General features: G+C 46.0%; 1 protein-coding gene across 6 annotated transcripts in view; it reads right to left on the reverse strand.

Moving 5' to 3' along the window:
• Window positions 1-15,763, reverse strand: part of TTC7B (tetratricopeptide repeat domain 7B) — a gene marked incomplete at its 3' end in the record, with an annotated part of 261,869 nt that overhangs the window by 138,288 nt on the left and 107,818 nt on the right. For all 6 annotated transcript variants that reach the window (XM_082242786.1, XM_082242790.1, XM_082242787.1 and 3 more), the window contains 2 exons: window positions 5,674-5,752; window positions 3,422-3,594 (listed from right to left, as the gene is read on the reverse strand). In XM_082242786.1, the coding sequence (XP_082098912.1) occupies window positions 3,422-3,594; window positions 5,674-5,752 (252 nt within the window). The remainder of the gene's footprint in view (window positions 1-3,421; window positions 3,595-5,673; window positions 5,753-15,763) is intronic.

Consider the following 15,763-nt stretch of genomic DNA (forward strand, 5'->3'; position numbering starts at 1 on the left):
CCCTGCCTGTCACTTAGGAGATCCGCCCGCTCTGTTTACACAAGTGGGCGGATCTCCAGACTCGATTCCCCGACAATCGGGGAAGAGCGGCGGCGATCGCCGCTGCTCCTCCCCTGGCTGGACTCCTGCTGTGACTGAACACAGCTGGAGCGAGCCTCCGGCGGCGTGCGATAGCCGCCCAGAAGGGTCTACGTCGCTGGATGGAATCGAGCCACTTTGCCGCAATACAGTCCCAGTGACTGGTCGGCAAGTGGTTAATCACTTGACCTTGGAAAAGGTTTACCCCTCTTCTAGGTCAGGCCATTTTTTGTGATACGGCACTGCATTACTTTAACTGAAAATTACGCAGCCCTGGGACGCTGTACCCAAATAACATTTTTGTGCTTTTTCGCACAAGTAGAGCTTTCTTTTGGTGGCAATTGATCACCTTTATTTTTTGTGCTATAAACAAAAAAAGACTGACAATTTTGAAAAAAAAAAAAAAAAAACAAAAAAAAAACAATACTTTTTACTCTCTGCTATAAAACACATTGAATAAAAAAAAATGTAAAAAATCAAATGCCAATTTGTATTCTGCTTCATATTTTTGGTAAAAAAAAAAAAATCCCAATAAGCGTATTTTGATTGGTTTACTCAAAAGTTATCGCGTCTACAAACTATGGGATATTTTTATTTTACTAGTAATGGCGGCGATTAGCAACTTATATATATATGCGATATTGTGGCGGACAAATCGGACACTAACTGACACTTTTTGGGGACCAGTGACATTAATACAGTGATTAGTGCTAAAAATATGCACGGTCACTGTACTAATGACACTGGCTGGGAAGAGGTTAACATCAGGGGCGATCAAAGGGTTAACTGTGTGGGGGAGGTGCTTTGACTAGGGGAAGGCAAAGATCCATGTTCCTGCTTTGCAAAAACACAGGATCCATGCCTTTCCCTCTGACAGAATGGAAATCTGGCTTGTTTACATAGGCAGGCCGCCGTTCTGCTTCTGTACTGTGTAATTAGCTGGTGTCGGTGGACATTGAGTCCGTGGTACCCGCCGCTGGGCTCCCGCTGTGTCTGACTACAGCAGGGGCAGGTCGCCAGTGGGGCGCCCCAGACCAGGAAGTGTCGTTCACGTACTAGGTACGTGATCTGGCATAGAGCTGCCGTCCTGCCACAGCATATCTACGGTGAGTGGTCCGCAAGCACGGTGTTAAAAATTCTGTTTGCAACATTTATGGTGCATATATGGTCACTTAAAAAAAAAAAAAAAAAAAAACGCACCTCCCCAATGAAATGCACTGAAAACGCATAAAAAATGCCCTACTGTTGCGTTTTTGAGTCACAGGACCTATGAAAAACCCACCATAAGTAAGGTAAAATGGCTGTAAAATTGTGGCAAAATTGCCACAATGTCTGCATTTTCAGTAGACATTATCGGCAAGACTGGTGTACCCTCTATTTTTTTTTACTGGTGTTGGGAGGGAAAAAAAATAAAATTTATTTATATATATATATTTTTATGAAGCTGGAATGGGGCGTTAAGGATAAGTTCCCTTTTTAAAATAAATAAATGCACATTTTTTTTGCAGGTAAAAAAATGTGCATTTATTATTTGTACAACGAAAGTATTTCCTGTGGGACCTCATGGCAGACAAAAAAAATATAGTTAAAAGAAAGAAAGCTTTATTTATACAAAAAGGTAAAATTGCAATCATGCATAGAAAATGTTCTGGTCTAAACACAATGATCTAGTTGTCTCCTAATAAAGGGTGACCACAAAGTGTGTTTTATATATATATATATATATATATATATATATATATATATATATATATATATATATATATATGAAAGTATGAATAGCCTTTTATTCTTCCAACGCATTTCAACTGAAATAAATCTTCCTCAGGGGATATTAAACACGTGTGCATGGAACAGGATATAAAAACAACTAATTGCTGCAGCGCATCCCGAGGGGGTACCTAAAACAGGGCAATATGGCTAATATTCCCCCACTGAAATTAGAGTAGGGCGAGGGGTAAGCGCCCGAGACAGGCCACCCGCACACTAACTGCCCAACGCGGTCTCCGGGGAAAAAAAGAGGTTCAAGTGTGAAAAAGGCAGGAAATGAAATGGATGATGGTAATCTCCATTGGATCCAACTCCTTGCCTGGGTAGAATGGGTTCTGTAATGGAACCGTGACCCACACTGTTCTTGTGGACTTCTGTCAGTATACCGCTTCCTTCAGTCTTGAACATAGATATCAAATATTCCAGCCGCCCCTATACAAAACTAGCTGACAACTTAGCTTGTACTGGAACCTTCTTCTTTATTGAACAGTCACACTGAATGTATATACAGCAAGGACATCCCCCTCCTGATCAGATTACCACACACAGGTCAGGGGTTGCCCGATTACATCATCATATCAAATATTCCAGCCGCTCCCATACAAAGCTAGCCGACAACTTAGCTTGTACTTGAACCTTCTTCTTTTTGAACAGTCACACAGAATTTACATACAGCAAGGACATCCCCCTCCTGATCAGATTACCACACACAGGTCAGGGGTTGCTTGATTACATCATATGCAGATGAAATTGTATACAGAAATATAATTAACCTGAACTAATTATCTAGCCATCTGGACAGAAACAATATGTGAGCTCATTAACAACTAACAATGGGACAGACAGGCTTAACAGAATCCACATCACACCTCAATACACAGACAATAGGAAAAGACCGCCAGTGACAGATTGTCTGTCTCTAACATTGAAGTATAATACACATTACCATAAGTGTAAACACAGAACCCATTTGAAGTAATGCAAACCATATTCCAAGTGTCCATTAAGTATCTGTCTTTCACTCCCAGTGACGGTGAGTACAGTCACAGGTTTCCCTATAGAGATGTGGCTTGGACATTATTTTTTGTAGTAGGTGCCTGGAAAGCATTGCACCTGTGATCAGTAGATCGCTGATAACAAGCAGGTCTCCTGCACGCTGTCAGCGTATCTGTGTGCCATACATCCCGTACGGTTAAGCTGATACTCGCTGACAGTAAGACTCAATGAACCACCACAGTGTAGTGGAAGTTCATTGAGAACTACAAACCCACAACCGCTAAGGATGTTGGGATTTGTAGTTCATTCAGACACATAGAGCTGTGTGAATCAATGACGCGGCCGTCTGGGCCGCGCTGTTTTCAAACCGTGACAGCTAGTACGGGGAACTTCTCCCTGTACTGCGGTCACCGGGAGGGCAGCTGCAGCACTGGGAGCATGATACATGTTCCATCCTAAAATCGGGTGGAAAATGTAAGGTGAACTTATCCTTTAAGCTTTTAGGAATGACATAAGATGAAGGCAGCAGGACAGGGTCAATGAATGGTTATAACACACAGAGGGATGTACTACTTACCTTTCCCCAGTATAAATCCAGGGCCTCCGGCTTAGTGCATAGCTCTTTGTGAGGTGACCTTTATGCAGCGGGTCATCTAAGGGTGACTGGTTGGGTGGTTGTTCTAACGGGTTCCAGTAGCTCTGTTCACACATCCCTCGTAGGAGGATCTCGGCCAGCTGCCTGGCTATCGTCTGCAAGGAAGAAATTCACATTCCATATAAGAAAACTTTATAAAGATACATGAGAGCATCAAACTAACATGCATAGAGGGGGAGACACGGAGGGGCGACATCCAGACACTTTACAATGGGAGTAACAATCCTCATCCAACACCCGTGCCTGTGCAGTGTGAGACGCAGACAGCACCTGCCAATAAGCTGTTAATCCAGAGTCAGGAGAGCACATTTTACAGTTAAGTACTAGAAGAGCAGACTGCCGGGACTCACATCGGGGACAAGGCAGAAGGAATGCTTGGGGCTTGGCACACCTGGAAGCTGACTGCCCTGGGTCACACAGAAGTATTTGGATGCTATTAGCTGAATGTACACAGCACAGGCTGGGGAACCCGTCTCTGGCCACAGGTCTGCTTTAAAGACTAGTGCTTGGGTGGCATTGTACCCTTTAAATGTTTATCCATGCTAGTCAACTTACTATATAAAGGAGGCTCAAATGGGGGCTCGCATATAAGTCAATAAATCGAATGTTATACAACATTGTCAGGGCCTGCTAACCTACTGTAGGAGATGGCGAAAGACTGAGGACATGCTGCAGGAGAGGGTCAGAGAGTGCAGACATGCTGCAGGAGAGGGAGAGAGAGTGCAGACATGCTACAGGAGAGGGTCAGAGAGTGCAGACATGCTGCAGGAGAGGGTCAGAGAGTGCAGACATGCTGCAGGAGAGGGTCAGAGAGTGCAGACATGCTGCAGGAGAGGGTCAGAGAGTGCAGACATGCTACAGGAGAGGGTCAGAGAGTGCAGACATGCTGCAGGAGAGGGTCAGAGAGTGCAGACATGCTGCAGGAGAGGTTCAGAGAGTGCAGACATGCTACAGGAGAGGGTCAGAGAGTGCAGACATGCTGCAGGAGAGGGTCAGAGAGTGCAGACATGCTGCAGGAGAGGGTCAGAGAGTGCAGACATGCTGCAGGAGAGGGTCAGAGAGTGCAGACATGCTGCAGGAGAGGGTCAGAGAGTGCAGACATGCTGCAGGAGAGGTTCAGAGAGTGCAGACATGCTGCAGGAGAGGGTCAGAGAGTGCAGACATGTTGCAGGAGAGGGTCAGAGAGTGCAGACATGCTGCAGGAGAGGGTCAGAGAGTGCAGACATGCTGCAGGAGAGGGTCAGAGAGTGCAGACATGCTGCAGGAGAGGGTCAGAGAGTGCAGACATGCTGCAGGAGAGGGTCAGAGAGTGCAGACATGCTGCAGGAGAGGGTCAGAGAGTGCAGACATGCTGCAGGAGAGGGTCAGAGAGTGCAGACATGCTGCAGGAGAGGGTCAGAGACTGACGACATGCTGCAGGAGAGGGTCAGAGACTGACGACATGCTGCAGGAGAGGGTCAGAGACTGACGACATGCTGCAGGAGAGGGTCAGAGACTGACGACATGCTGCAGGAGAGGGTCAGAGACTGACGACATGCTGCAGGAGAGGGTCAGAGACTGACGACATGCTGCAGGAGAGGGTCAGAGACTGACGACATGCTGCAGGAGAGGGTCAGAGACTGACGACATGCTGCAGGAGAGGGTCAGAGACTGACGACATGCTGCAGGAGAGGGTCAGAGACTGACGACATGCTGCAGGAGAGGGTCAGAGACTGACGACATGCTGCAGGAGAGGGTCAGAGACTGACGACATGGCAGGAGAGGGTCAGAGACTGACGACATGGCGAAGGAGATGGTCAGAGACTGCAGACATGGCACAGGAGATGGTCAGAGACTGCAGACATGGCACAGGAGATGGTCAGAGACTGCAGACATGGCACAGGAGATAGTCAGAGACTGCAGACATGGCACAAGAGATGGTCAGAGACTGCAGACATGGCACAGGAGATGGTCAGAGACTGCAGACATGGTACAGGAGATGGTCAGAGTGCAGACATGGTACAGGAGATGGTTAGAGACTGCAGACATGGTACGGGAGATGGTCAGAGATGGAGGACATTCTATAAGAGATGGTGAGAGAGTTGGGCACCAGGGTTCTAGGTGGTGCATCTACACCATAACAAAGAACGGACATCAAACATGGCCTAAACAGGACAACAAAGGATTCCTCTCACCATTCTCAGGTTCTGCGTGGTTCTGGTCTCTACAGCCCTCAGGATTTCCCGGAATCTGCTCACTCCTCGTGTTAAATTCCTGGATTAGGAGAAAATGGATTATTTTTTACCCTCGATAACAGACAGCCTCTGCTGGACTCCTATGATTACGTGAGGCCATTAGATTGAGAGGAGAGGACCTTACCTTCTATGTACAGAATGAACATTACCATCCCACAGCCTGACAGCGAACAATGAACATAAACTACATCATCCTACTAACAATAAAACATTCGCCAGAAATACTCAAAATGAGAAGAAATATCGAGAAATATCGAGCAGAAAATTGTCTATTACCCACAACAGTATCTTCAACCCAGCATAGGGAGCATGACCTTCACTTAGAGGGCTTATGCCAAGGTTCCTTTACATTATAGCTACACATTGCACCCAGATAATATGGTAAAGTGGAAAAGCTCTTTGGTCCTTGAAGCTGCAACAAGTCAGATAGAGCCCACCTCATTTTCTGGCTGGAGGACATCCAGCATCATCCAACCCTTTCCTCCCCAGCCTGCCTGTCCCTGGCCCGCCCCCTTTCATGCACTGGATTTCAGTTCTTCCAATCAAGGAGGCTCAGCATTACATGTGGGTGTTAGATATGCAAATACAGCCTGCCCAGAAATGCTCACTCCTCCAAACTGACACCCACCCATCAAGGCATTTTGATATTTGCATAACTCCTCCCACTGCTTACATCAGGGCTGAGGGCCCTTGAGAGGAGTACTAACGCAGGGTGCTGTGATGTTTTCGGGAAGCTATGTACAGCACCATGCCGGCCCCTCCCACCAGCCATGACCTGCCTGTATAAATATCTTAGCATCTTTTATGTCCCACTAGGGAGAATTCCCTTCACTTCCTGTCCTGTAAACACAACAGGAAGTGGGAGAAATCCCCTTTTAGACAACTGTCACAGAAACAAGTGTTCCCATTGGAAGACTTTTCATTTATTTTTGTTCCAAAATTCCACATTTTCCTTTGCTTTTATTGTTGGCGACAATCACCAGAACAAAAAGAATGAATCTTTCCACTCGGCACTTAAACATCTGATGGGGATCTAGGCCCTCACCTTAGATGCATAAAAAGCTAAAAAAGAAAAAAAAAAAGCCACTTAATTTTTAAAGAAAAGCTCCAGGGATCCTAAAAATCCTCCCTTGGGGTGGGGCTGCATCTCCATTGCAAGGGTTAAAGGGGTTGTAAACCCTCGTTTTTTGGGAGAGATCAGACTGTGCAGGCCAGAGAAGGGTGCATACTTTCAATTAGCAAAAAATTCCATATTTTATTCAAGTATCAAATATTCAAAAACATTGATGCCAACACATCCATCTTCATCTTAAAACACAAAAATAACATGAAGCAGTTTCCTGCATGTGGTATTACAGCCAGAGAATGAGCACTAATGTATGCAGTGCTCACATGCCGACGCGTTTCGTCAATTGCTTCTTTATGAAGATCACATAGTACTACTCATCTATGAAAGATCTATTACCCCATTTTCTCCTGTGTTTAGTATCACTTTAACCACTTGCGGATTGTCCACCGTACATAACATGCTACTGGGCGGCCGCTCTGCGCCAGATCACGTACCTAGTACGTGATCTGACACTTCCGGGTCTGGGGTACACACAGGCCCCGCTGGTGACCCACTCCTGTGATCACACACAGCGGGAGCCCAGCGGTGGGTATCGGCGACTTGATTTCCGCCTGCACCCGCCAATTATTCAGTACACAGGCAGAACGGTGATTTGCCTATGTAAACAAGGCAGACTGACATTCTGTAAGGAGGGAAGGCACTGATCCTGTGTTCCTCCAAAGCAGGGACATGGATCCTTGCCTTCCCTTAGTAAAAACAACTCCCCCACAGTACACAAACACTGGCTAGGCACATAATTAACCCTTTGATCTCCCCCTGATGTTAAACCCCTTCCCAGCCATTAGTACAGTGACAGTGCATATTTTTAGCACTGATCAATGTATTAGTGTTACTGGTTCCCAAAAGTGTCAGTTAGGTGTCCAATCTGTCCACCGTAATATCTAAATCCCCATGAGGGTTAGGAACAGCAAAAAAATTCCCAAGGCTAAACAGTAGCCAACCAGGCAACAGGAGCTCAACCAAAACAAAAAGAAGCCCATCTGAAAAAACAATACACCCTCAAAGAGGATCAAGTCCTCTAGAAAAGTAGCCTGCAAAACCTTGCAGCCAAAAGAAGCATCCACAGATGCCAACACATCCACTTTATAGAACTTTGTGAAAGTGTGCACCGACGACCAGGTGGCCACCTTGCAATCCTGCGTCACTGACACCTGATAACGGAAGGCCCAGGAGGCATTAAGTGCCCGAGTAGAATGCACATTGACAGGGAAAGGAGGAACTTGACCCTGAATCATCGTGTCTGATCAGTCTGGAAAAGGTCGCAGAGGAATCGGACAACCCTTTGCGAGGCCCATCCGTGAGCACAAATAGTGAGTCTGACTTCCTAAAAGACTCCGTAGCTGCCAGGTACACCTTAATTGCCCGGACCACATCCAAGGCATGCAATCTCCTTTGGATGTTTTGGCCTGGGACACAGGGAAGGCAACATGTCTTCATTCAAATGGAAATCAGAGACAACCTTTGGGAGGAACGACTGACCGGGGCGAAGAACCATCTTATCTCTGTGAATCACCAAGTAAGGTGAACGACAGGATTTTCTGCAAAAATAAGCGGGGAAAGGGAACACCTTTGCCGCTCTGGATTGCTTGCGAGTGTCAAAGGGAACCTGCGCCTCTGTAGCAGCTGCATCCTCAATCTTCAATGTCTCACGCACAGATACAATCAGTGCTTCCACCTTCGCCTTTTTGCGCATGGTTGCAGATGTGGAGGAATCATCCTCACTATCTGAGGATTTCGGGCGCGTGGTCACAGACCCAGCAGGGTGACCCACATCCGCGGCAGCCGAATCAGATTCAGGATCTGATGAGACAGATGAAGCAAGGGAAGGTGGGGGGTACTTTCTGGTAGCCCGTCGCCCGAAAACCACCCCCACCGGGGATACAAAGAACTCCAGGACCGCCGTCAGTGCATCGATGGATGGTTGAGGCCCAGAGGGCCCCGCAGTCTCAGAAAGGGGGTCAGGTGGGCAGATGTGCTCCAAAGACTCCATGAGTCACCAGGGGGACCCCACAAAAGGTGCAAAGCAATGTAAAGGGACACCCCCCACCGCGTTGGCGGCACCACCCAGTCACTAGGCACAAGAATCACCACCCAACAGAAACAGGCAACACTTTAACAGGTTGCCGACCACTGCAAGTACATATACTGCGGAGGTCAGCCCCGGCCAGGCAAAGTGACGTATGGGTACGTCACCAGCCTTTGAGCCAATAGGGGGCGAGCGCGCGCCGCCAGAGGCGCGCTCCCGCCCCGGCTCGTTCACGGACACCTCCATGTGTGTCACTCGCGATCGTCCGCTGTGAAGGGAAAAAGGCAGGCGGCTAATGTAAACAAATCTGCCTGTCATTCTTCCTTGTGTAAAAGCACAGATCTAACGGTAGGACCGTTGATCTGTGCTGTTACACACACAGCCACATCCAATCACAGTTAGAAGCACGCCCCTAGGCACACACTTAACCCCTCCCTCTCCAATAAAGTTAACCCCTTCCCTGCCAGTGTCATTTTTAAAGTAACAGTGCATATGCATAGCAATGATTACTGTAGTAATGTCACTGGTACCCCCAAAAGTGTCAAAAATGTCAGTCAAGGGTCCAATCTGTCCGCCGCAATGTCGCAGTCCCGCAAAAAAAAAAAAATTGCAGATCGCCGCCATTACTCGTTAAAAAAAAAAAACAACAAAAATGACAAAAATCTTTCCCTTTGTTAGTAAACGCAATAACTTTTGCGCAAACCAATCAAAATACGCTTATTGTGATTTTTTTTTACCAAACATAGGTAGCAGAAAACAAATTGGCCAAAAATGTTAAAAAAATTTTGATTTTTACATTTTTTGGGGGTGAATTTCATATAAAAAAAATGTGAAAAATATTGTTATTTTTGCAAAATTGTCGCTCTTTTTTTGTTTATAGCGCATGATCAAAAAAAAAAAAAAAAAAAAAAAAAACAAATCGCACAGGTGATCAAATACCACCAAAAGAAAGCTCTGTTTGTGGAAAAAAAAAGGACGTCAAATTCGTTTAGGTACAGCGTCGCACGGCCGCGCAATTGTCCGTTAAAGTCACGCAGTGCCGAATCGCAAAATAGGGCCTGGTCAGGAAGGGGGTAAAATCTTCCGGGGCTTAAGTGGTTAAAGTAACGCAGTGTCGTATCGCAACATTTAAGGGGGGTAAGTCTTCCGGAGCTGAAATGGTTAATAAAGATTTACAACTCATCTTTCCTTGGGACAGGTTTGACTCAAACCAGAGCATCCCCCCCCCCCCTCTTGCACTGACAATGTAAATCTGCCAGATGTTGTGAAGATGAAGAGCGAATGGGAAGAATCACTCCGGTGGAGGAGATTACCTGTAGAAAAGCTTATAACCCATGGTCACCCAGTAATCTTTTACAGGAAAGACGATACCCCTCGCCCACCTGGAGAAGTGTGAAAAACCTTCATCCACAAAATAGAGCAAACTGTCCATCGATGGATGAAAACCAAAACTTATTTTATTTTGATTTGTCTGCTTAAATTCTGCCAGAGTCTCCAACTTCTAATCAGTATTATTCATAAAAAGAAAAAACCTGATCCAAGCATCTTTCTGAGCGGAATGTGACACAGCGGCTCTTCCTTAAAACGGTAATTGCGAGGAAAGCTTGGCAGACGCAATGATCGCTTATTAAGATGCGCTATCTGAATGTTCTGCTGGTACGATGCTCACAAAAATTTCACTTGGATAAAAATCTAGGATGCAAAGTCACGTTTGTAATTTACAGTGAAAAATGAGTATTGTAGAGAGGGAAAAAAATCCGATTAGCCAACCCCGGCATTAAAAGAAACAGAAATTGGTTTATAGGTCAAAAGCATCCATTATAGCAGAGAGCGAGGTACCGCATCTGGCATTTGGCAATGCGTTTCACGTCTGCGTGGTGCAGGGTGAGTTACTAATGCCTCTAATTAGCGGTGTACAGTAAATTGGCAGCAGTACAGATCTCTGTTTACTGAAACCTTCATCAAACCACCTAATACACGTCCTGACAAAGTGTCACCCCGATAACCGTTATCCACCGCGCACTTTGCCACTTTGTTTGTTTTACAGCCCTGCTATTCTCTATGCTGAAATATAATCCAACTCTTTCTTCCACAAAATTTTCTTAAAAAGAAATTCTCTTAACTTAGATTAAACATTTACTAAAAGGCTCTTCTAAGATTCTGTATTTTCTTGGCCTTTTCTCACAGGTGCACAGTTTTGTCATCTTGTTCTGGCTTAGCGGATCTGTGGAACATCAGATCATTTGCTCATTTAGGAGAGGGGACTCCCAACTGTGGCCTGAGGACCGGATGTGGTCCTTTACTTGTCTTTATCCGGCCCTTGAGGCACTATTCCTTCCACTGACACCAATGATGGGGCACTATTCCTCCCACTGACACCAATGATGGGGCACTATACCTTCCACTGACACCAATGATGGGGCACTATTCCTTCCACTGACAACGACGATGGGGCACTATTCCTTCCATTGACACCAATGATGGGGCCCTATTCCTTCCACTGACAATGATAGGGCCCTATTCCTTCCACTGACAATGATGGGGCCCTATTCCTTCCACTGACAACAACGATGGGGCCCTATTCCTTCCACTGACAATGATGGGGCCCTATTCCTTCCAGTGACACCAACGATAGGGTCCTATTCCTTCCACTGACCAACAACAGGGCACTATTCCCCCCACTGACACCAGTGATGGGGCACTATTCCTCCCACTGACACCAGTGATGGGGCACTATTCCTCCCACTGACACCAGTGATGGGGAACTATTCCTCCCACTGACACCAGTGATGGGGAACTATTCCTCCCACTGACACCAGTGATGGGGCACTATTCCTTCCACTGACACCAAAAGCAGAGCATAATTCCTCCCACTGACACCAATGATGGGGCAATATTCCTCCCACTGACACCAATGATGGGGCACTATTACTCCCACTGACAGCAATGATGGGGCACTATTACTCCCACTGACAGCAATGATGGGGCACTATTCCTCCCACTGACACCAATGATGGGGCACTATTACTCCCACTGACAGCAATGATGGGGCACTATTACTTCCACTGAAAGCAATGATTGGGTACTCCCACTGAACCCAATATTGGTTTACTGTCACTGCCTTTTAATACCAATGATGTGGCACTATTCCTCCTCCTACTGAATACATTTTTTTAATCACACTAACCAGAAGGCCTGAGACATTGTGGACTCCCATTGATATAGAGGTATTTTCTACTCTCACTGGCCACAGTCTGACCCCCCGAAGTCTGAGAAGCAGCAAACTGCTCCTTTGTTTAGGAAGTTTAGAGAGCCCAGATCCTCTAAACGAGGGTTCCTACATAGGTTGCTTAGGGTTGAGTAGTGAGCAATTTCTGCCTCTCAGATAACCAAAGGCAACAAATATTTTTTTATCTCTCTGTAAAGGGGGGGTTCTCCCCAATGACAAGTGTAAGGAGCATTTTTCCCACTGACCATCTCACCAATGTACCCTGAGCTGCCCCCAATTCTCATGCCTAGGAGAATAACATGCACAGTGCTTGTTGTGCCTTCTGGGATATGCACATCACATATCCCAGGAGAAATAGTGTTTAATTCACAAAAAGGGGGAGGGGCCTAGCTGTGTGTCATTGGGAGGCCTGCCCACTGAACCCAGAAGAGTCGGTGGGCCTCCTAATGACATCACAAACATAGAAGTGGCAGAAGACGAGAGGATCTCAGCGGGACAATGCTGGATCCACTGGGTGGGTGAGTATATGAAAATATGTACAACCCACCTTCTGGTAAGCGGGGGTTTAAAAGACAAATGGTGGGGGAGGATGCAAGGTGAAGATCTGATTTAAATCCAAAAACAAAAATGTATTCGATTGCAGCTTACCAAACCTTAAACCTAAAATCTGACACCATCTGAACCAAATACGTTTATCTTGGTCTCATCAGACCACAGGACATGGTTCCAGTAATCTATGTCCTTAATCTGCTTGTCTTCAGCAAACTGTTTGTGGGCTTTCTTGTGCATCATCTTTAAAAGAGGCTTCCTTCTGGGACGACAGCCATGCAGACCAATTTGATGCAGTGTGCAGCGTATGGTCTGAGCACTGACAGGCTGACCCCCCACCCCTTCAACCTCTGCAGCAATGCTGGCAGCACTCGTACATCTATTTCCCAAAGACAACCTCTGGATATGACGCTGAGCACGCGCACTCAACTTCTTTGGTCGACCATAGCGAGGCCTGTTCTGAGTGGAACCTGTCCTGTTAAACCACTGTATGGTCTTGGCCACTGTGCTGCAGCTCAGTTTCAGGGTCTTGGAAATCTTCTTATAGCCTAGGCCATCTTTATGTAGAGCAAAATTTGCTAAATTATTTTTTTCAGATCCTCGGAGCCATGAGGTGCCATGTTGAACTTCCAGTGACCAGTATGAGAGAGTGAGAGCGATAACACCAAATTTATCACACCTGCTCCCCATTCACACCTGAGACCTTGTAACACTACAGTGACATCGGGGAGGGAAAATGGCTAATTGGGTCCAATTTGGACATTTTCACTTAGGGGTGTACTCACTTTTGTTGCCAGTGGTTTAGACATTAATGGCTGTGTGTTGAGTTATTTTGAGCGGACAGCAGATTTACACCGTTATACAAGCTGTACACTCACTACTTTACATTGTAGCAAAGTGTCATTTCTTCAGTGTTGTCACATGAAAAGATAGAATAAAATATTTACAAAAATGTGAGGGGTGTACTAACTTTTGTGAGATAATGTATAAGCACTTCAGCTGCAGAAGATTTACCCTTCTTCTTGATCAGGCTATTTTTTTTCATTACAGCACTGCTGTGCGACGCTGTACCCAAATACAACTCTTGTACTTTTTTTCCCCACTAATAGAGCTTTCTTTTGGTGGTATTTGATCACCTCTGCAGTTTTTATTTTTTGCGCTATAAACAAAAAAAGACGACCGACAATTTTGAAAAACAAAAATAATATTTTTACTTTCTGTTAAAAAACATACCCAATAAAAAAATGTAAAAAATCAAATTTCTTCATCAATTTAGGCCAATTTGTATTCAGCTACATATTTTTGGTAAAAAAAAAATCCCAATAAACGCATACTGATTGGTTTGAAAAGTTATAGCGTTTACAAACTATGGTGTATATTTTTTTGCAATAATGATTACAAATTGGACACTGACACTTTTTGGGGACCAGTGATGCTAAGGCCCCTTTCACACAATCCCGTTTTTCAGGTGGACGCGATAGGGCCACCCATTGTCTTCTATGGAGAGGTGGATGTCAGCGGACGTGTGCTGCTGCTTCTCCTCCCCCCCCCCCCCAACTCTTATGCAGCGGAGAACAGAGGGAATGTGATCACTGAACATGTGCCTGCTGACACCCCCCTGGCATTCGATCCGACAAGATCCGCTGAAAACAGACGTATATCGATATGTTCACCATCTGTACAACGGCTCCGATCGGATGAAAACAGACATGCTGTCCGTTTTCATCCGATTTCCCCATAGAGGAGAGTGGGACTCTGACAGGTCCATCTTAGCACAGTGAGCAGAGAAAGACCTATAAAATTACTGAAATCACTCCTTTGTCACATTCGTATATTCTAACTGGAAAACGACACAAACCCCAAAATTCGGACTTCCTAGGTCCAAGTTGCCTATAAAGTTAGAATTTTGGGGATGACCTGTCATCCACCTGCTCAGCGGGGATCAGCGGAGCGATCCCTGCTGAGCAAGGGGAGTCCATCAAAACGAATCTGCCCGTATGATAAGGGCCTAAGGCTCGATGCACACCTATGCATATTGCTTTTGAGCGTTTCTGTAGTGCTTTTTGCTGTGCTTTCCATGTTTTTTTACCGCTATTTGCAGTTTTCAAGCTTATTTATTTGTAGAACATTTGTTGTTGGGCAGATTTAAAAACGCAAAACGTGGCAAATTTCTGGTAAAAGCACACTACATGCTTTTCTGCAGCTTCTCCATTGAATTCTACTGAACCAAAAAAGCAACAAAAAGCAGTTTTGCATCTAAAAAAAAAAAAGTCCCTGACCCAGTGGCGGCTGGTGCATGATAATTTGGGGAGGAGCAAAATCAACCCCCCCCCCGCGTGGGACAGCCGGCAGTCAAATCCACCACCCCCCCGGAACGGGCAGACAGACGGATGGCCAGCATCTGTACCTCCTCCTTCCCCGAGTGGCCGTGAGTCTCCTCCCTCTTCTTGGCCAGTAAAATCGCATCTCTTTTCAGCCAATCTGGAAAGGGGACTCACAACCCGCTTCCCGATTGGCAGGGAGGAGATTCAGAGTGATAATAGTGAATATTCTTTCACTATTGTCACACAACTGGGCGGGCTCAGGGCGCAGTGCTTTGCGCCCCGAGCCTACCCTTTTTTGGAGCCCATTAGAGCCTCTGGCTCTAACCAGGTGCTTAAAAAAAAAACCCATTGGAATCCATGCATCCAGTGCCCTGCATGTAGATTAGGGGGCCGGATGCATGGATTGGGGGGTGCCACTGCCCTGACCCTTTCCAAAAATGCAGAGTCACAAAAATGCATTGATATGAACGTGTTCCATAGGAACCTTTGTTAAAAAAATGTCCTGCGTTTCTGCAAAAAGCATGAAAAAACACATTGGTGTAAATAAAGCTTAATACAGTGATCAGTGGAGAAAAGATGCACAGTCACTGAACTAATGACACTGGCGGGGTTAATATCCCGGACGATCAAAGGGTTAAATGTATGCCTAGCTGGTGGTTTACTGTAGTGGGGGAGGTGCTTGTACAAAGGGAAGGTGTAGATCCGTGTCCCTGCTTTGCAAGAACACAGGATCTATGCCTTCCCTACTGACGGCGATCTGCCTGTGTCGTGAA

The sequence above is a fragment of the Pelophylax lessonae genome, assembly GCF_965119305.1.
Source record: "Pelophylax lessonae genome assembly, chromosome: 13".
Classification (NCBI taxonomy): Eukaryota; Metazoa; Chordata; class Amphibia; order Anura; family Ranidae; genus Pelophylax; species Pelophylax lessonae.